Source organism: Vidua macroura, chromosome 14 (assembly GCF_024509145.1).
Source record: "Vidua macroura isolate BioBank_ID:100142 chromosome 14, ASM2450914v1, whole genome shotgun sequence".
NCBI classification, from domain to species: domain Eukaryota; kingdom Metazoa; phylum Chordata; class Aves; order Passeriformes; family Viduidae; genus Vidua; species Vidua macroura.
Genome location: NC_071584.1, coordinates 9,836,032 through 9,857,487, shown reverse-complemented (window position 1 = coordinate 9,857,487; position 21,456 = coordinate 9,836,032). Strand labels below are relative to the sequence as shown.

Below are 21,456 nucleotides of genomic sequence, written 5' to 3'. Positions count from 1 at the left end.
CAGCTTCCACCCATATCAGTAACATCTCACCTCTGAGAAGCTCAGTTTGGGAAAACTAGAAGCTTTCAGACTCAAAAACAGAAACAAAAAGGATATTCACTTGGTATAGTGAGACTACACAACTTCTTCTTACTCTAAGACAACTCACAACATTGTAGGATGAAACAAGGAGCTTTTTAAATGCTCTATTTGCTTCCAAAACAGTGTAAAGACTTTAAAATCCTGGGTTAAAGCTCACATGAAGCACAATTTCTTTAACAGTGACACATCTTCACCAGGGTTTTCTAAGCCATCTGGAAGTGCTCTGTGGAGCACAGCTTGAAGACCCATGTTCTGGTTGATTTCAAAGGTCCCCACTGCAATTACAAAATCTGCTGCCCTTGTAGGCAGACTGAAAAACAGTTTCAGGTCAGGAAATCTTCTGAACAAGATACATTTCCTAGAATATATTTAAGCCTTCTTTAGTACACACATTCTCTCAGACAAAACTGCAAACCAAATCACAGAGACAGGGTTTGCTACCGGAGCCTCTTTGGTCACCCTGCTTCAACACAATTGTTACTGAATTCCAGGATAAGATGGGGGCCTGTCCCCTCGAGAAGTCTTCCCAAAGAGATGATGCAAGACTGCACAGAAGAGCAGGTTTGGTCTTGACATCCATTGCATAAGGAACCCTTTCAAATGCAATGAGTTTGGTTTAATTTATGCTGCTTTAGTATTTGGCGTGGTTCTCATTAGAGAGTTAAGCTCAGTGTATTTAGGTTCGGTCAGGACGACATGTACAATAATTGTTTAATGCTACATTTGGCAAAGTTTGTTTTATTACTTTAAAAAAAAAACAAACCTTGGCAGTTGTTAAAATAGCAGCTGGCACGTAACTTGTTTGACTTAACTATTACCTCATTTTCTTCCAAAATATTTCCAGAACTTCTTAATGACAGCAAACAGATGGTCATCATTTTTCAATGTTATAGATAATCCTCCTCCCAAACCAAATGATGGCATTTTATATGTTTAACCAGAAGGGAATTGGAACAAGAATTAGACATTATTTACATATAGTCCATCTTTACAAAAATAACTAGATAACAATCCCACTATTACTTGTACCTGTATCCATGGTTAATGCATTTAGCACTACTCACATCTTGGCATTGTCAGTTTGAAAGAAATGTCAGCATCCCACAGTCTGTTTTGATTTTAACTGGTCAACCTGCAGGCTATGGGTATCCAAATGGCACCACTATGTCCCACAGTGCTTGTCAAGCCAGGGAGTAGGAAGCCACATTGAAACACAGAGAAGTTTGAACTAACAGCATTAAAGAATTTTGTCACCAGCAAATATGTTTGTGTAAAGGACTTCTGCATTTTGTTGAGTCGACACTTTCAAAGAAATTGTGTTTCGTCAGGAAATCTCTGACCATTCCAAATAGAGTGATTAACCAGCCAAAGCAGAAATCAGCAAGCATTATTAACAATACAATTTATAATTATTACAATCTCATGGCAAAGAAAGATCAACCAATCTTCAACTAATTATCACAAGAGAGACACTTTGTACACCCAGTATTAAGTTGAGAGGATTAGTTCCAGACAAAAGTTAATCTAAGATCTCTTGCCAATGCGACTTTAGTTTATGCTAGATAACAATTAGATTAATCATCCAAAGTTCTGACCTCAGGTCACGCTGTTCACTGCATGGATGTTGAGGATCTGTCTATCTTTTCTTGCTTGTTTGATTTGCAGTAATTCTATCAAAAACTGATTGCCCAGAGATAATTTACACTACATTTACTGTCATCATTTTAACTTCAGAAAAACCATGGGGAATTGCATGTATCTCTGGGCACACCAACCTTTCATTCTGATAGCAACGACATTTTTAAGCAAATCTCTCAATCTTAGTCAATTCCTCCTGCTCACAGTGTTTTGTTTCACCCTGTTGTGTAGTCTTGGAGTAGACAAAGAGGATTTTGTTTGAGTGGGACCAGGTCAGGGGATGGGTTCCCTGGCATACCTGATGTACTCCAGCAGCCCTTTATTGGACCAGACATTATCCAGTGTAAAGTGTCCACCATGTCTCCAGAACCAACTGCCTCATTTTACAGATACACCCCCTTCCAACCACACCAGTTGCCAGAAACAGTCTCTGTGAAGACATCTTTTAAGACAGGAAAGTGGTTCTATAATGCCATTAATAATTTTCTAATCGATCACATAATAATATTTTAATGGGCTTTAAAGAACACATTATATATATAGACATGATTACGTATGACAGGGAAAAAAATATATAATTAGTAACATCAAGTTTTCCCAATTTACAGCTCCTGTAAGCTGTAAAAGCTGCCTGGGACACAGCCTCTCCTGAGTAGTTTGTGAAGTCTTGGAAACAATTTAATTTTTTTTTTTTCCTTAATTTCTTTTTTGGTGGGGGAGAATGAAAAAACCCAAAAGATTAGCTCCAGCACATATTGAGCAAAGTTTAAAACAAACTCTAATATTGTTATAAATTCCAAGATAAGTGAACGGGCATCAGGGGAAGGTATACATGCAACAAAGACTGGTTCTGCTACTTTATCTTCATGAGTGTTTGAAAGTTGATGACATTATACAAAAACAAAAAAGCCAACATTATTATAAACAAATGCAAAATGAGCTGCAAAATGAAATGGTGCAGGCTGACAACTATTTAGTGCTTCTTGATACTCTGAAAGTATGAAAAATGCCTCCTGTTCCCTGCTGACTTATCTGCAGAGCATTTCTTAGCAGGACAGCCACCAATACAGCATGAAACCTTCAGCAGCATTATCCCTGCCCATAAACTGTGGACAGACGGTGAGCAAGTGGAATGAAAAACACTTATTAAAACACAGTAAATTCTTCTGACAGTCCCAAAAATCTTCTAGCTGTAGATCTCTCACCTGCACTGAAACTGAACATATCCTTGCACTAGGATAGGGACTAGTATCAGAATTTACATTCACCTCTTCATTTAACTTTTTATTTAATATGGTTGCCTTTCTTTCACCTTTCCTCTTGTGCTTCATAATTCAATATAAAGCACTTTTTCTGCCCATCAGTTGTTGCGCCTAAAGATGACTGTATGTAAGTCTTGTATGCAAAAACAGGTTCAGTGTAAGTTTGTGTTCAGACTGTCTCCTAACCCTAAAAATTGTATGTACCAGGGAGTACTATCACAGCAGAATTCCCTTTCAAATTGCCTTAGCTGGATAACTGGTATCTCAGCTGGCCAGCAAAATGAGACTAGGGACACAGAGATTTAGAAATCCACACATTCACCTAGAGACTCCAGCTAGGCAGGGGCTCATGTAACCTCTGGGATGCCCCCTGGCATTTTCTTTGCAGAGCATTACATTAGCTTTCATATCAAAATCAGTACAAGTTCTAACAATGCAATTTAGGGGAACAGAACACCCAGATCCAAAACTTCTAGGTTTAAAATCAGTTTCCTGGGCTTCACTTACTGTTACATCTACTGTTACACTGTCATACCGTGTGTAGATATTTTCTTATGCACTTCAGTAGTAAGAGCCACACACTGAGTTTAACTTTTAACTTGACCTCTGAGAAAACCTCCAGACAAGGTCCTAGCTGGGACCTTTCAGTGAAGACAACACTTCTCCATGAAGAACTGGACTTCTGCACCAATCACTGCATTTCTTCTCACAAATCTTTTCAAGATAAAAACTGACAAGGAGGGGAGAATGGCTGCAATGGACACGAGTTTGACCACTGAATTACACAGAGACAGGCTTTTCATTAACTCATCATTAGATAAAAGAACCAATTCTGAATCACTGGCTAAGATGAAGAATGCTTCCTAACAGATTTCTTCTTGTGCAGCTTCATATTGGATCATATCAAGATTCAATGCACAGCCTAGAATTGGTACAAGGTAACATTACAGCTTTTCAAATGTAAGGCAAGCATTTGGACAACAGAAGGGAAATTTTGCTCTTTTAGGAGATGTGCCTTACCACACTGCTAGGAGAGCTCCCTAAGGGGCTGCTAGACAAGCACTTCCTTCCTTCAGAAGAGAATCACCCTTCCTTCAGAAAAGAATCTCAATTATTCCACAAATTGCTGACTCACTGCATAGAGATTAGTCTTCTAACAAGGTCAGTCTTACAGACAGTGAGATTATACTGGTTTGTTGAGTTTTGGGGTGGGTTTTTTTGGTTGGTTGGTTTTTCTTTGTGGTTTTTGGTGTTATTTTAATATAACCTGCACAGACAGCAGCAGTCTATAGCAAAAACAAGAACGTGGGCACCTGTGGATTACAAACATCTGCATCCCGTTTCTAGAAATATCTTTCACTGATCAAGTAGTCTGAGGCAGTTTTGACACTTTTATTGCCTAAAAATTTTTTTTAAAGCTTGATCTGATCAAAAGTGCATTCAGGGAGGACATTTAAGGACATTGTCTATATTATTTTCATTAAGCTGTCAGCTTATTGTCATTTTCTTGTGCTTTTTAGCTATTTCCTTCTTTTAGAAAGAAAGCTTAGCTTTATTCTGATCTGGTTAATTGTGCAAAATTGACAGCTGAAACAGTTTTTTAAACAAAATATGGATTTAGGGCATTGACGAAGTCCTGTCTCCGTTTCTGAACTGAAAGGCTTTGCAGCAGTGGGGAAGCAGCTAGGCAGGAAGCCAAGGAATTAGCCTCAGGCTGTACAGTGTCCTGCAAGAAACAAGCTGTGCTGCAGGATACATAATCACACCATCCCCGGTTCAGCCAGTCACCTCCATATCCCCAGGCATGGCAGGCCTCCAGTAGCTGCCTGCAGATGTCCAAGAAGGTGTCAGGAGGGCTCAGCACACTTGATGGAAGCAGTGTTGTAAAAGGGAAAGATTACCACTTGTAGCAGACACTTCACTCCATGGACAGGTCTCAGCAGGATGGAACATGTGTTTGAAGGACTGAAAATGCCCTACCCATACAGGTCACATAAGAAATAAGCTAAAAGCCAAATGAGTTCTCAGGTCAGTAATGAAAACAGCCTAAAATCTTTGTGACATCTTAACAAAAGAGATGCCAAGAGCTCAAACTGCAAGGTCAACAGCATTGTGGCCACTTCAAACAATCAAGTTGGACCCCAGGAATGTAAAGAGACAGAAGAATGATGCTCGTTGCTGTCTAAAGGTCAAAGTATTTACAGGATATTGTGTACCAGAACCAAACTAGGTCTGTCCCTTACTGTATCTAATCACAAAAGGTATTGAGCAATTCACTTTAGCTCATATTCTAGGATATGTTGAGAGCTTCCTTGCAAAGTTCTTCTGTTTATCTGTTTAGACATGCTTTCCCTCTGCCACATGATGAACTGAAATAATTTTTATATTTCCAGAGCAAACACATCACCAGTTATCAATTAAGCATTCACACTCAACTCTGTCTGCAATTAGAAAAACAATAATTTTTAAAACAATAATTTTAAAATAGCAACATTTTCATAAATTCAGTCCAAAAAGTAAAGCCTTGCATGTACACATACTGCGTCACTGAAATAGACAGGCAAAATCAGGATTGCTGGTGTTTAAATAATACTTAATTTCTTTTGGTTTTGCTCAGAGGATGAGTTTTCAATATGATTTTGGGAAGTACAGCTGATTAATTAAACAAGACAACTAGCATTATTTCCCTTCTCTTTAAGCCTTTCGAATTCCTCAAGTACCTACTGTGTGCTCTTTCCTCCTTTCATCTCCAAAAGCAAAATCTGTAAGATTCATTTTCATACATATTAAAATGCTCTAGAGCTTAAGATAAAACATTAAGTAGATGGCATCTGGACAAAAATTAACATTGCAATTGAAGGCAGAGTGAAGTCAATTACTGCATTCCCCTAAGACAGGAGATAAGCAGCTGCGTTAAGTTATATTCTGTTCATAAAAGCAAAAGAAATTAAAGATTTTTACAGAAATCTTGCTTAAACATTTGGCTTATTCAAATGAAGACATTGGAGAGAGAGAGAGACTTCAGCTACACAAGCAACTTTCTCAAAGGGAATTGCTTAGATCCACTCTCGGTTATTATTCCTCTACAACCAAATACACAAATCAAAAACACTTCCACAAATAAACAGAAGCTTTTACAGTAAGGCCTGAGCAAAATCTGTATTAGAAGCCCACACTACTTTGATTTTCCTTATTTTAATTGTTGTAATCTTCTTAAAAACCATCTGATTTCTTTTGAACTAGGGCTCAGATCCCATAAAGAAATAGTATTCTATTGAAGACTCATTACAAAGCGAGCCATTTGTAAATCTTTAGAATAGCTTTTGAAATCTTGGCCAGGGACATTTGAAATGCAGCTGGTCTTCATCATTTATCATCTCATGAGGTCATTAGATTGAGAATTACACATATTAATGTGGTGTTTATTTATTCATTTATTTCTAAAAAGATTGATAAGAGGCAAGGACAAGTTATATTAGTGTAAACAAACTTACCCGGGCACCCTTCTCTGGAAAACATTTGCATCCAGCACTGCAATTGCGGCCCCCACATGGCCCACTGTAGGACTTCTTTCCACCCTAGAAAAGAAAAAAAGAAATTAAAAATTGAAGTTCATAACTATTTGTTAGCTGAAGATCTTCTTTAATAAAAACACTTGGTCTGTCAACACTTTTCACCTACATTACTTTTGTTGTGTGAATTTGCTGAGAAGTAATTGGGCACTGTCTACTTACATTTTAACTTTTCCACAATTGGGTCCTTTCCGGAATCACCAAATAAACAGAAAAAAGTTGGGCTAGAAATTCTTTGAGGACAAGTGAATTTTCACAAGTTGGTGCTCTTCTGCAAGGTGCAGAGTGCTTCCTAGGGCTCTCAACCCATAAAATGAGTGATGTTTTTGAGATACTCAGTATACTATCAGACTAGGATCATAACTGGCAACTTGTGCCTCAGCCATCCTGCATAAACAAGTATCTTTACATCAATAGGAAACTATTGAGACAAATTTAATTTTGGGACCCTTCCATGTTTCTAACAAGAAGCTGCATCCCTAAACCACAAGAACAAAAGCTACTGGATGAGAGAAAAGGGCTTTTTAAACTAAGAACACATGTGCAAGGAAGTGTGTAGGAAACCACCATGGATTTGGATTTAAACTGAAAATAAATTCCAAATTTGCTGCACTGGCATTAGTTGTTTCAAGAATTATTACAATATTGATGTCAATCAGAAGTCTCTATATCACAAACTTAATTCCCAGCTAATAGAATACATGAAAGTTAACAACATGAATTTAGTTTAGAGAGTTTGACCTGCTTCCACACTAAACAGGTCTTAAGGACTGGGCTTCCCAAAGCCCTGCAATGCTACTGACAATACTGTCAGTCCTGGAAAAAAGGTCCCCTTTAGCAATGTAGTTTTGTCACACACTATGAACACCTCTCTCTAAGGAAACTTTCACTGTCCAGCATGCTCAGGTACAGTCCCTAGGCTTTGAAATTCTGAAAGCAATAAACATTTTAGCTTCTCATATGAAGGTGATCAAACTAAATGCCAAAACAAGTTCAGACTGCAGCCAAAAATCTCCTTACTAACAGCATTCACAGGAAATATTTTTAAAGCCTTTAAAATTTCCTGACAGTGAGGAACGTGAAAAATGAAAGACAATTCATGCAAGCTTCTCAACTTTTGAGCTTCTTTGAATCAGCTTTCTCAAAGTAACTAATTTGACATCACTTGATCAGTGTTCTGCTGAAGGTAAATAAAAATCTCTATGCATGCTGATGTTTATACTGCTTTGCTAAATTAAACACCTTTGGATTTAGAATAAACAGATATTAACAAAAAGCATTAAATTCAATCTTCCATATTTCCCTATCCAGAAAGGAGTGTTATCTCTTGCTGTAAAAAAATAGTCATAACAGCCTTCAAGCAATTCTAAGAGGCATCAAGTATAAAAAAAATCCTATGAAACTACTTTGCAGACATTTTGGCAGCTTTGTTCATATGAGACCCCATTAGATATGAGACTTTTGGACTACTCATTAAAATCCTATGGTAGGATCTAACACAAAACTGGAACTGAAGAAAGGCACCACAAGAGAGGCACCATAACGGGAAACGCACCACAGACAATTCTAACTGGCAGCAGCAGAAAATAAAGAATGAAGGAAAGATAAAAAAAACCCAAACAGCTAACAAAATAAAAATTACCAGCCAGCCTGTAAACTACCCAAAAGCCAAGAGAAGGAGACAAACTGTATCTAGAGGTTATAGAATAGACTGTAAGAGGATCTCCAAGCTTTCTGCTCAGACAAGGAATGGTCACTTGAGTCTGCAATGTGCAACAGCAAGGGCTCAGTACATAAAAACTGGTCCCTATCTTAATGGACATCCTGCTGAGAGGTCATTTCTTTGTGAACCAGTTTTTAGAGTGAAGTGCACTGAGATACATATCTTCCCATGCTAATATGCACATTTCACAGTGGAGATTTGGACCCATTGCTAAGCAATGCATATCTCTATTCCTGACACTTAACCTTATGTTTAAACTCTTCACACACAGCTTTATGCCTCCAGGTAATCAGATTATGCTTTCCCAGACACTTATCCACCTTAAATTCTTCAGAGTTTTAAACTTCCAATCAACTTTTTCTCCAGCTTATTCCTTGTTCCAGGAGTCACTTTCACAGGCCCTCGGGGCCCATGGTTCTGTCCATTTAGATACCTCCTAGGAGTGAGCAGTGGCAAAGAAGTTTCCTTTCACCATAGCTCTGTATCCCTCTAAGGTCACTGCCTTGCAATAGTCACTGTCTCAAAGCACTAATCCCCTGCCTCTGGTGGCAGCCAGGTCTTTCCCAGTGGCAGAGGACTGCACAAAAATCCATCATTCTTCCTATCCCTCGGGCTCCTGCTGCTGATGCAGTGTAGTAAATATGGCTCTAGTCAAAATCCAACCAAAGTCAAAAGAAGTATTTCTCTTTAATTTATAGGAAGCTGGATAAAACTCTCACTGAGCTTTGTGAAAAACTGAAATTATGTCTCTATTTTGTGTAAAACTGTGTTCACCATATACTTCTAGGTTTCTTTTTCACAGCATGAGGAGTCACTTTGCTCACTTATGAATGAAGGCATTTGGAAAGGAAGCAAAGCAAAGCCAGTTGGCTCCAAACCAGGTGTACATGTCCTGAGCATTTTATTTAGGGGAAGTAACTGACATCAGACACTCAATGACTATTTAAATCGTAAACAGCCACGTGCATTATACTTGTGAACACAACTCTAAAGGTTGCATGTAAGATTCTAGACAACAGTATTCTCTTCTGAAAAGGTGAATACATTTTCCCATTCAAATATATGAATGTAAGGTCATTCAAACATTTACAGATTGTAACCTGACCACGTAAACACGAGCCTGTCATACTTGTTCTGTGCATGTAATCAGGGAAGGGTTTTTTTTCCTACTGCTCTACATTTCACATTGATGAATATGCTCTTGAAAAAAACTAAGAATTAAAAAAAAAAGGTTATTAGTTATACTGGTAAGCTCCAGCACTATAAGAGAAATTAATGAAACCATTTTCATTTCATTGCATGGAAGCTGACCAAGATCTTGAAAACAAAAAAACAAAATAGCAGCACTGTTACATACTCTGAGATTTAAACAGCCGTAATATCAACTGAGTAACATACATCCTGATTTTAACTGAGTTATTTCAGGCTTACATAAGAATCACTACCACGATTTCAATGTAGAAAAAACCCACTCTATTTGAAAAGTATTGATACAAGTGAGAAACTATTATTAAAAAACATTAAAAACCAAGAGTCATTATAAGGACAATTTTCCTGTCATGCTTCTGGTGTACCTCTATCAAGCATTTATGCACAGTTGATTCATGAAGAAACAGTGGCATTCAAATCTTTCCATTGACTTCAGCTTGTTCTGGACTGGAGCCAAAGAGTAAAGAGACCTCACAGCTGTGATGCCACAGGAGGTGTCCCAGAGTGTTCAATCCAGCTTCTCTAGAGCAACATACAAGGCAACAGAATAAAAGTACATGACCTGGAAAGACCTGCCTGCAAATACAAAAATTGTAGGCAGGAGCAGGTAGGAGTAAACCATCTACCAAAGGACTTTAGTGGAAGACCTGCAGGAAGCACAGTTCAGATGCAAGAGCTGGGGCTCAATTTGGCATCAAAACTCCTGCTCTGTTTCAAAGGATCAGCTGCAGAAGGCTTAAAAATCTCATCTGAAGACAAAAACTTCAATCAGATAGGAAAATGAAGCCAGAGGAATGGGCTGAGAGGTTGTTTTGGGAAAGGACTGCAGAAAGGTTAAAAACATCATTTTTATCATGAGAAAGCTAAAGTAGCTATGGAGGAAATGGGCAATTATATTGTAAAATTTTAGTAAAGAATGGATACTAAGGAATGGTAGTGCACAAAATTGGTGTATAAAGTCTGCTGAAAAAAGAGCATACTCATGATAAAGGGGGAAAAAAGGATGATGGCAAAAAAACTCCCATTGACAATAAAACAGAAAGTCAAAGAATCTCTAACTTGCATAAAGAGATATGACAGGGATGATTTTTCTTTTTCCCCCAACACTTGTCTGCAGTAACTTCCCAACTCAAGTTAAGGACTGCTCCGTTACAGTAATACAAAATCATAATAAGAAACCTCATCATCAAAAGCTAGAAAGGAATGAAAACTTCTGGGATCTTCAAATAAATAATTTTCATATAATTCAGAAGTACCTGCTGATGACTAATAAGGAAATTTTATTCACAGTACCTGTCATTCAGACACACTTGCAAAATTTCACTGCAAAAAAATTAGTGAAACTTAGGATCTCTGTTCACTTCATGAGCTGCTGTGATAACCATTTGAGCATTCGTGGCTTTTAGCTAAATCCATGAATGAAGACTTGGGTAGTGACATAATGGCCCTATACATTCATCAGAAAGGAAAATGCCAGAAAAGTGAACAAATTTTATTTAAATAGTGTTCTCAATACCCCACTGCTGCTCAGCAGCACTTCACATGGCCATCAGTAACTGAGAAGGTACGGAAACAGATCTCTGGCAAGAATATATAAATCAGCAACTGGGGTGACTGTCAGGGACAGAACTTTGGCTTGTCCTATACTAACTAGTCAGAGGAAAGGACAGTCTGGCACAAAAGCAAGTGTGTATAAGTTTCCATAAATATTTGCAGAACTGAAGTTTTTAAGCAGAAGGCAACATCCTTCCAGTTACAAAGGCAAGGCATTTAACAATTCTGTTGAAATGGTAATCCATTTTGACAGAGACTGATATGACACAGTGGCCAGTCACAGTATGAGACAGTATTCAGTGACTGCCACTTTTCCTTTGCTCCTAAAGTGGTTCATGTCAAAGCATCACCTTCCCATCCAGTCCAGCTCCAGCCCTTAGCACCAATAGTGTCTGGAAGGCAAAAAAGTGGGAAAAAACCCAAAGCAACTGACCTCATTAAATAAAAATTTTTAGAAGCAGTCCTCAAGGTCTTTGCTTTCTACACCTGCAAATTTCTCCTATGACCTGCTGCATTAAAATCTGCTGTGAAATTGTGAAAAGCCTGAAAAAGCATTTTTCATTGACTCTAACAGAATTAGAGTGCAAAAAACACACCTTCAAAAGGAAGAGACTGTAATTTAAATACTAACTCACATACCACACATAAAGTCAGGTTTTAAGCCCCTCTCACACCCTGAATAGCACCAAATTCTTCTTATAGTCCCATGGAAATGACTGGTCTCCAAACAGGAGCACAAATGTCAAATACTGGTTATTCCATGTTAACAGATTTGAATCTGGCTCTGAACAGCTCCATCTTCAGGGCATCAGCCCCAAAAATGGCTCAGCTCCTCCACTGTGCAAAGAGTTCTAACAAAATTACTACAGAAAGACCTTCATCTAAAGGTAAAGGGATGCTCACAGTATTTATCATCAAATACATATCAGAAGGTAAGCTGGCATGTGTCCACTGTGATTCATCCTACAAATTTGTACATAACACAGAACACATACTTTGAAAATATGACAGCAATTTTTTATTTGCATTTTATTTACGAAAAGTAAAATGCCACCAAAGCCATTCTGTTAAAAACCTTTTCAAAATGAAAGCTCCAGAGCTGACTGTTAAATAGCAAAACCCAAGGAAAATATTGGTAGAATCTGGCCACACTTTTAGTGATACTTGTAGCAGAATGCTGGTGGGTTAAGAAATGAAGGTAGGAGCTGCATCTGACCTCCCACACCAAAGCTATCTACTAAACTCCCTCTCTGTATCTTTTGGATTTGAGTCAGCTGAAAAAATATCTCTTCTGTAACAGCTTTCTCCAGGGAAGACACACTAGGGGTCAATGCAGCCTTATGTGTGGGAGACAGCTGGGGGAGGATGCTTGATCTTTCTGCTGGGGAGACAGTGACAGCAGGATGAGCACAAGGAACTGCACATGAGCAGAGCCTCAGCATTAAACTCTGTCTAAAACACAGATGGAACCTGCAGACTGGAGTTCCAGCCAGTCAACCCTCACTGCACTTGACTCTAGTCCTTTGCTATTCTGATTGCATCCTTCAAGGTATTGTCAAAGAACTGGTGTAACCACCAAGGTCACTGAAGCCATCACCAAGCCTGCTCAAAGGAATACCATTGGTTTCAAGTATTTTTATGCCAGTTTTTTTTCCATTAAATTTTCTCCTAAGTAAAGTAAATCAACTTGTGGCAAAAAAATTTATTATAAACAAAATCCCCCCAGGTCTGCTCTGTTTGTGCACATATGGCACACACATCCACATTACTATTAATTTCTTTATCAACTACTGCTTTATTTCCCTAATAAAAACGTGACCTTCCCAGAAACAAGGCTGTACACTGCTGTAGCCTGTTAAATATATCTTTAGTGAAAAAACACCAAAAGAATCAATTCTACAATTCCATGCTTAATTCTGATATCATTGAGACCAATCAATATTGCTGAATGCCCTGCTAAACAGAGATGAACTTGGGCACATGCTGGCTTTGCTCAGAGAAGGCCTCAGAAACACCCTCAGGATACCTCCCTGGGCACAGAACAATCCTGCAAAGAAATAAGGATATGCATTAGCTCCTCCTGGATTTGCCTCAGCTTCCACAAAGGCCAAAGCAGTACAGCAGACTGCCCTTCCCTGCCACAAATAACTCTGAACATGACATGGAAAGAAAATCCAAATAGCACAATTCCTTCTTTAGGAATAATCACCTTGAGAAAGATGAAAATACCTCTATAGGAGAAGTAGTGTTATTCCAAAACACACGAGAGAAGTGTGTGAAAATCCCTCTTTTATCTGACACTTTTATTTTAAATAAATATGTCATGTAGCCTTTTAGCTGGAATGTGACACAGGTTTCTCTTGATTAGCCCATAGGACAAAATAAAATGTTTGGAATATTCCAGATTCCTTCCTCGTCAGATTAGGAAAAGGTTGCCCTCAGCACTGAATGCCCAGGTGTGCACATTTGCACAGACATTGAAAAAACCTAGAAAGCAACTTTTCTCCAGAGCAAAGTGACAGAAATAATCCTGATTAGCCACAGCCACTTTTACACCTCTAGTATTTCCAGAACGCACACACAGGAAAGCTCCTGCATCCCCATGACATGGTACATGATAAAAATGTCTGGGACAACTTCAACCACCACATTATTATGAAAAATAATTCTTACTCTACCAAGTCCATATTTTGGGGAGGGAATGCAAGCACTCCTCTAACTGCAGCTGGGACTCCAAATCTGCACTAAATAATCTCACACAGTGCCTCGTACTCAAACTGCTGGTCACATTATCAAGCCACTCATTAAGAAACTCTGGTGTCCCATGCTTAATTACCAGAGGACTACAGTTTTGGAAATGAAAATGAGTGACTAAGAACTGAGTTTACTTTAAAAAATATTCCTGTAACAAGAGATTGTTGCTGCTGGAGCTTGTCATTAATAATGGAATTTATACCCAGATGGGCTGGGCATGTCTACTTTACACAAAAACAATTAGCTATGCCTGTATCCCAAACTGATGGTTACACACTCAGTATTTGTCTGTTCAGATTATTAATATACTTACCCCTGATTAAATTTCCAAAATCAATGGCACACATCAGCAGCAGATGGTGGAATCTGCCAAGAACCACTCTCATGAGCAGCAAAAGTTAGCAAAGTATTATGGCCCACAGGTATAAAGTTTACCCATCTTTTCCAGTTCACTTACAATATCTACACCAAGATCACTCCTTCCTTTTGGAGTGTTGTGCTTCCTTCTGGAGCACAGATAAACAACTCAGCCACCCATTTGCTCTCACCTAAGCTTTCATCCTATTTTTTAAATAGACAACCTTCATCACACGTTACAGAAGGGCCAAAAGGCCCAAACAGCTGAAAGTCTATATAATTATAGAGTATCTAAATAAAAACATATGCAGTCATCTCCTGGAACTGTCAGAAGACTACCTGTTATAGTACCAACATGATTAACTCTTTAACCTCTATCTCTGTAGACATTCTATTCCCTTGCACTTTGTGATCCTGAAAATAAGAGCTGGCTTGTATGTGGATGCATCCTCACTAATTTCCCTGGAAGTTTTGTCACTGACTGAAGCAAGAACAGAGTAAAGCCACTGCCAATAGCACAGTGAGACATCCCACTGTGTTTTAAGTCCTCTAGGAAAGATTTACTACACCAGCTTTGGAAAGTACCATGCACATAGCGTGTTCTTGGTTAATTAAATCACAAAAGAAACCAGGGAGGCACTGTGCTCCACCCACAAAATACTTCAAAGAGTAGGATCACAGAGAAATTGCTCTCCTCTAGGGGAAAAAGATGTCTGCAACTATGTTTGTGTCCTTGCAGAATGGATCCTTGTTGTTAACTAATGTTTGGGCACCATAGTAGTAAACATAATTAAGAAAAAAATGTTGGTTTTTTAAAAAGTAAGTATTTTTGGAGCTGTTCCTCTATCCTCTAGGTTATTTGTAGTGTACTATTTCTATCTTCAGGGAGTGAGATTTATCAAGTCTCAGCATGTCCCAGGAGCATACAACTGTCTACTCTTGGCTGTTAACAACTTTGCACTCTTGATTGGTCATTTATCCTCTATGAGAAATGTAGAATACCACCAGGATATCAGTACCATTTACAAACATCTTGTGCTAGCACAAATGTCAGTGATAAATCAGAACATCAGTTCTATATTAAAATGAAAAAGAATCAACTATTAGTACATCCTTAAAATTGTATGTACATCTGTGTGCACCTCCAACAAAGCAAACAAATTAAAAGTAATAAGAGTAAAGTTCAGACACGTTGTTTGTCTGTAGCCCTACAACTCTGCAAAAGAAAAGTTGCATAAAAGGCCCATCCAAGCAGCAAATGCAGTCTAAATGCCCTTTGAAGTCCAAAGGCTTCCCATTTAGTCCCTAACAGAAGATAAATCAGTTGGCAATTAAGAATTTTCCAACACTATAAAAATATCAGACTTTAAAAAGTAAGCAATAGGTGTAAAATCATAAAAGTAAATTATGTTAAATAACCAAGAGTATGCATTTGAGATACTACATCATCATGCAATCAGGCTTACATAACTACCCATGGATTTACTAAAGTAATTCCCTTTTCTAGCTATAGTTGTAGAGAGTGAAGTGACTTTGATGAGCCCTCCTATAATACTGATGAAAATAACCATATGTTTCTAAACACAGCTTATCTATAAACACATTTATCTTAATGTTCTCTACAAACACAGTGGTGGTCCTGCAAAGTATTTTTCAAACAAACCATCTCTGGGAAGAGACAGGGAGGGCAAAAATTTTATCTACTGGAAATACTACATTTCATGCATTTTTTTCATTCCATACGGAACAAAGGTTAGGAAAAATGAAAACCTGAAAATTTAGTCCTTCCAGGATAAAATAAAATGGATGTTTTTGACATTGGCAAAAGAGATCTGGGCACACCTTTCAAGTTCTGTAGCAAGGTCCAGGAGCTTGGGCTTCAGCAGCACATGAACCCAAAAGCCTGCAGGCCCTGGCTGCTGATGGGAAAAAGAAAAAAAAAAGGCAGGCAGAGACCAGGCAGGTTTTCTACAGAAAAAAAACTTATTTCCCAGCTGTCATCTACACCAACAGATTCTTTGGGGCTTTCAAGTTTTACCTCCAGCAGTATTCCCAATGGAAGTCGCTTTTTCAATCCCATGGGAACAAATAAAACACCTGTCCATCAGTTGGAAGTGAACAAAAGCAAACAATCCCAAATACAGATACAAATGGCAGGGGTGAAGGGGTGCAAGGAAGAGACAGAACAGCTTCAGATCAGGCAAAGAATAACAAGGAGTTGGAGGACACAAGGCTGGGAATTCAGGACTTTTAGATAACAGAAATAACACCCTTTCCAAATTCTGTATAAACAGCTACAGCCAAGCCTGCTTGCTCTCTATTCTTCAGTTGAGTATGTCTGAGTTGCTTTGAGAGATGCAGGTCCTGCACATTCTCAGGAATCCCTCTCTTACTTCACATTCACACAACATCTCTGAGGTGAGCTCATCCCAGGCCCTGGAAATTCAAAACGGGGACCCAGAAAAATTCACAAAGAAACAATGAAAGTGTACTTTCCTGCACTTCTGCTCTGTAGAGCAGCAATGGCATAGCCCCTGGAACAGGTTCCTGCATCTATTCTGAACCTGGTCGGACACATGTGCAGAACAAACATAGCACCACAGTCCACAGTTTTAGATAATTACTCAGGACTCTGAGGGTGCTGGTTTATCTGATGAATCCAAGATGTAAAATCAACCTGTGACTTTACTGCCACAGAATAATCACACTTCTATCTATAGATATAGCACATAACATGCGCAACAGGATGTTGGATTTACTATTACAGCTGTTGGTTCAGATTTGTTTTCTGGGCTGCCCTTCCCATTTCACTGAGGCTTTCAAGCAACCTGTCCTTTCATGGTAAAACAACCCCTTGTAGTCATTCAGCCAGTCAAACCCTCCCCTGCAGGGCACAACTGTTTTGCTTAAGGATTGCCCTGCAGTCAGCCCAGCAAGCACACTGCATGCTCACTACACAGCACACTGCATGCTCACTACAGTGCACATTACAGATCACACTGCACACTCATACACAGCACACTGCACACTCATACACAGCACACTGCACTCACTACACAGCACACTGCACACTCATACACAGCACACTGCACGCTCACTACATGGTTGAGTCAGATGTAAATTAGACAGCAACTTTAGAAACCAAAAAAGGCTGTGTTCTAAACGTTGGAGAAGACCTTGCCATATTGTGATAACTTCTCTTTCCAGTGACAATGATAAAGGAGAAGTGAGAAAATATAAACTGAGGTAAACAACCATAAAATGTCAAAGGAAATTCAAGTAGTTCCATTGTGTAGCCATGTATTTAATTTATTGTTAGGCCTATTTAATTTCAAGTAACACTTCTGAGCAGAGCGGATGTCTATTCATCAACCGTGGATCTTGCAAACTTTTGCAGAGACAAAATGTACAATCTCCATTACGGATAATCTTACCTGTCTGGAGTGGGAAAAGACAAAAAGCCTTTATAACATTTATCTAGATTAAACAGATCAGAGGAGGTATAGTTTGATGCAGTATTTTGACAGGATAAGAGTATGTTTGCTGAGGAATAGGTACTGATTAAATCTGAGACAAAGTGTGCTGCAAACGTTTCTCCCAGGAAACCAAAAAAGGACAAAACATAGAACTGGTAAAATAAATGTGTAATCTTATTTACAAATATCCTAATTTTTTTTAGGTGTGTTTCTAGACAGAGTATGAGCTTTAGAATTATATATTAGAAAACACAGAAGCAAATGTCTTGGTTTGCTAGTACTGGATAAGGGAAGGAAAAACTGAGACAAAAGGAAACTATTCTTAGCAACAGCTAAAAAAACTGAAAATATGTCTTTGGAGACATCATTATCACAACTCCTCAAGCAGAAAATAATGCAAACATTAATTTAATCTTCTAATTTATTTTTTTCCTCTATGTAAGTAAAACTTTTTTTTAGATTTTTTGTTTCACATATTATTTTATATGTTGGGGGACAGAAAACAAGGCTTTTGTTTTCAGATTGTTTAACAGATAAGAAAAGGCATACAGTGAGCATATTCAACATCAACCTTCAGATGTCCAGTTTGTCACAGAACCTGACATAAAATTTTAAGAGATATTTTTTTCAGTCTTTATTAAACCATGCAAAGGAAAATCTGTCATCAGAAAGACTAAAACTATCTACAAAATTAGGTTGCGGAGTCTGATGCAATTTAGAACCAAAATGCCTACTTAATATAATCTTCAGAACTCTTTCATGCCAAAGGCATAGATCTTTATCAATAGGTGTGTGTGCCTTTGCAAGCAACAGTTTGAAATGGTGACTTGTTAAAATTTTTAACCCTCTAATCCCCTTTTACCCCTGTCCAACTTAAAGCCATACTGCCTGGACTTCTCATTTGGGAGAAGACAAAAAGCAACTCAGGAAGTAAAAGCAGCTAAAATAAAGTCTTAACCAATTAACATTAAAAATGGACAAAATATTAAATAAACAGTTATTTAATTCTGGAAGTCCAAGCAAGTATGTTTACAGAAGTTAGTTTATAAAATAATAAAGTCATCCTATAAGAGTACATTAATTCTGCTTACATTCATTCTGCTTCTCCTTAATGCTTAAGGCATTACACCTTGCTTTGTCTTCCCTGAAACCCACTAGAGATAATAATGGACAGATGCCACCTAAACAGAGAAACCAATACAGTGGAGATAAAAATCACAAAATTTCACTGGAATCAACATCTCATAACCTGTTTGTACAAATCAGCTCAAGCAGTCCCTCAGGATTGACTCCACTGTTGTGCAGTTAGAATTGCTCAGACATGGAGGACTCAGAGGGTCGGGGCTTTTCATTTAAGAACCAGCTGCCACCATATTCAAAATAAGTTTAACTAAAAAAAAAAAAAAAGTAAAAGAAGAAAAAAGAAACCAAAAATTAATTACTGCTCAGAATAGGCACTGTAATGTTGAAACCATACCACCAAATAACTCATCTGAAGCTTTCAAAGTGTCCTAAATTGTGCTTTGAGTTCATTTATTTCTTAGCTGTCAGGCATAGTGTGATAAAGGATGACCTGCACTACACATACAGCACCTACCAGGAGATTAAAAGTTGCTGTACATGCAATGTAAAAACATACTACTAGAAAATTCTTAGTAACTTAATATCCAACCTTGAACATTATCACTCAGAACAGCAAACCCAACAATTAACGAAATGAAGATTAGTGCTAAAATTTACGGTCTCACTGAGCAACATGCTAGCTAAGCACAGCTGTCCCTCCTGAGAAAAAAACACCCACGCTATTTCAAACAACTTTTTTCAAGGACTTTGCCAACTTAAGCAGTTTCTTTTTATTTTTTTGGCCACATGCATAATCATAACATGACAAATATAAGTAAAAAGTCTAATGTAAGAACAAACAATTCTGCTCTATACTGGGTATTAATTTCTCCTATGTGTCTTTTTACAGCCTGTCCTATTGTACTTTCACTTGCACGCTATTTAGTTCAAATTGTACTGTATCAAGCAAAGACTACTCCATTTTTTCCTTAATTGGTAAACTGGATTCTAACTTTTACACTGGCTCCTGTTGAAAAATACCATGGTTTGTGACACGAAACAACAGATGTTCTTAAAATAACAGACTCAGATATTTCCAAGTGCTATCACTCACAAGGAAATGCCAGGCAGAGAAAGGAACTGTTCTTATTGGCACTGGGCCCAGCAGGGACCTGCCCCACCAAGTGCTGAGCACCCTGAGATTCAGTGAGATGACAGCACATTCAGTAAATCAAGGACTCTCTCAGAACCAACAGAAAATATGTATCTAACTGATGAAAAATCACTATTCTACCATGCCAAATGCACCTGCATCATCCCTCCTCACAGGCCAAGCCTGTCATTCCCAGCACTGAACTAGGACTGCACAGCACTGCCAGACTTGAGCAGACTCATTTGCAATGATGCTACCCCCTCTTTGCCCAGCAGGACGATTCAATGGGTTTGTGCTGGTACATTGTCTTCAAACCCTGCCAGCCCATCTCTATCTCTTCCCAATTCATTGGGAATGTGGAACAATGAGTTGTGAGTGGAATCTGTGGGGTCAGTCTGAACCCAAGGAAAGCACCTGTAGCCCTGGCTCAAAGCTGGCAATACCAGCCCAGCCTGTCCTCAGCCAGAATGAACCTCCCAGCTCCAGTCAGGTACTTATTTGTGATCTACTCTGTACTGCTGAGGCCACATCTAGAGTGCTACGTCCAGTTCTGGGCTCCACAGATGAAGAAACACAAGGAGCCATTGGAGAAGGTCCAATGGAGGGCTGTGAAGAGGATGATGAGGAACTGCAGCATGTCCAATAGAAGGAAATGCTGAGGGAGCTGGGCCTCTTCAGGCTGGAGACAACACAACAAATGTGTTAAGGGTGGCTGTCAGGAGGATGGGACCAGACTCTCTTCAGTGGTGCCCAGCACAGGACAAGGGATGGTGGGCACAAACCAAAACACAAAGTTCCACCCTCTGAATAGGAGGAAAACTTCTTTAGTTGTGAGGGTGACCGAGCACTGGCACAGGCTGCCCAGAGGTGGTGGAGTCTCCTCCTCTGGAGATGTCCAAAACCCACCTGGACACGGTGACTCTGTGCAGCCAGCTCTGGCTGAACCTGCTGCAGCAGGGGTTGGATTAGGGGAACTCCTGAGGTCCCTTCCAGCCCCAACCATTCTGTGATTTTGTGTAATCATCTTGTACCATCTCACAATCTAACTCCTGTTTGAACTACAATGTATCTTCTAGGAAATCATCCAATCTTCCTTGGAATAGCTAAGCGTGAAACTTCCACAACAGGACTAGAATCAAAGTGGCTTAATTTTATGAAAATGTTTATCATTCCTGTACAGAAGGTCAACAAAATTGGTCCACTTCATCAAATTCCTCAAATGCACTGAATCTGAATTTTTGGGAGAAAAAGGATTCCATCTAAATTGTTACATGCAGTTCTATTATTAGACAGCTGGTTTATATGTATTGAGAAAAACAATACGTGAATGTATATATAGGTTTTACTGAACAAATTAGAATCATCTAGCTTTTAACTGCGTGGACCATCAATTGCCATGAAAGTACATCTTCCTTTTTCATCTGAGTAACTCCATACTAGGTACTGCTGTCAATTTTAAATTCTAAATTTTAACAGACCTTTACTTTGTATTTAAGCTTCCCAGCGTGCAAATCCAACACCAGCCTTCTTGTGTTATACATAATAGAAACTAGAAATTAACAGCATTTCTGCTTAGCTGCCCTCCCTCTTTCAACCAAGGCTTACCCCAGAACTT

The 21,456-nt window shown here is 38.7% G+C and overlaps 1 protein-coding gene across 1 annotated transcript in view; it reads right to left on the bottom strand.

Moving 5' to 3' along the window:
* The window catches only part of COL4A6 (collagen type IV alpha 6 chain), a 112,672-nt gene that overhangs the window by 65,468 nt on the left and 25,748 nt on the right, over nt 1-21,456 (bottom strand). Inside the window, exon 3 of the mRNA XM_053990588.1 lies at nt 6,476-6,559. Within this exon, the coding sequence (XP_053846563.1) occupies nt 6,476-6,559 (84 nt within the window). The remainder of the gene's footprint in view (nt 1-6,475; nt 6,560-21,456) is intronic.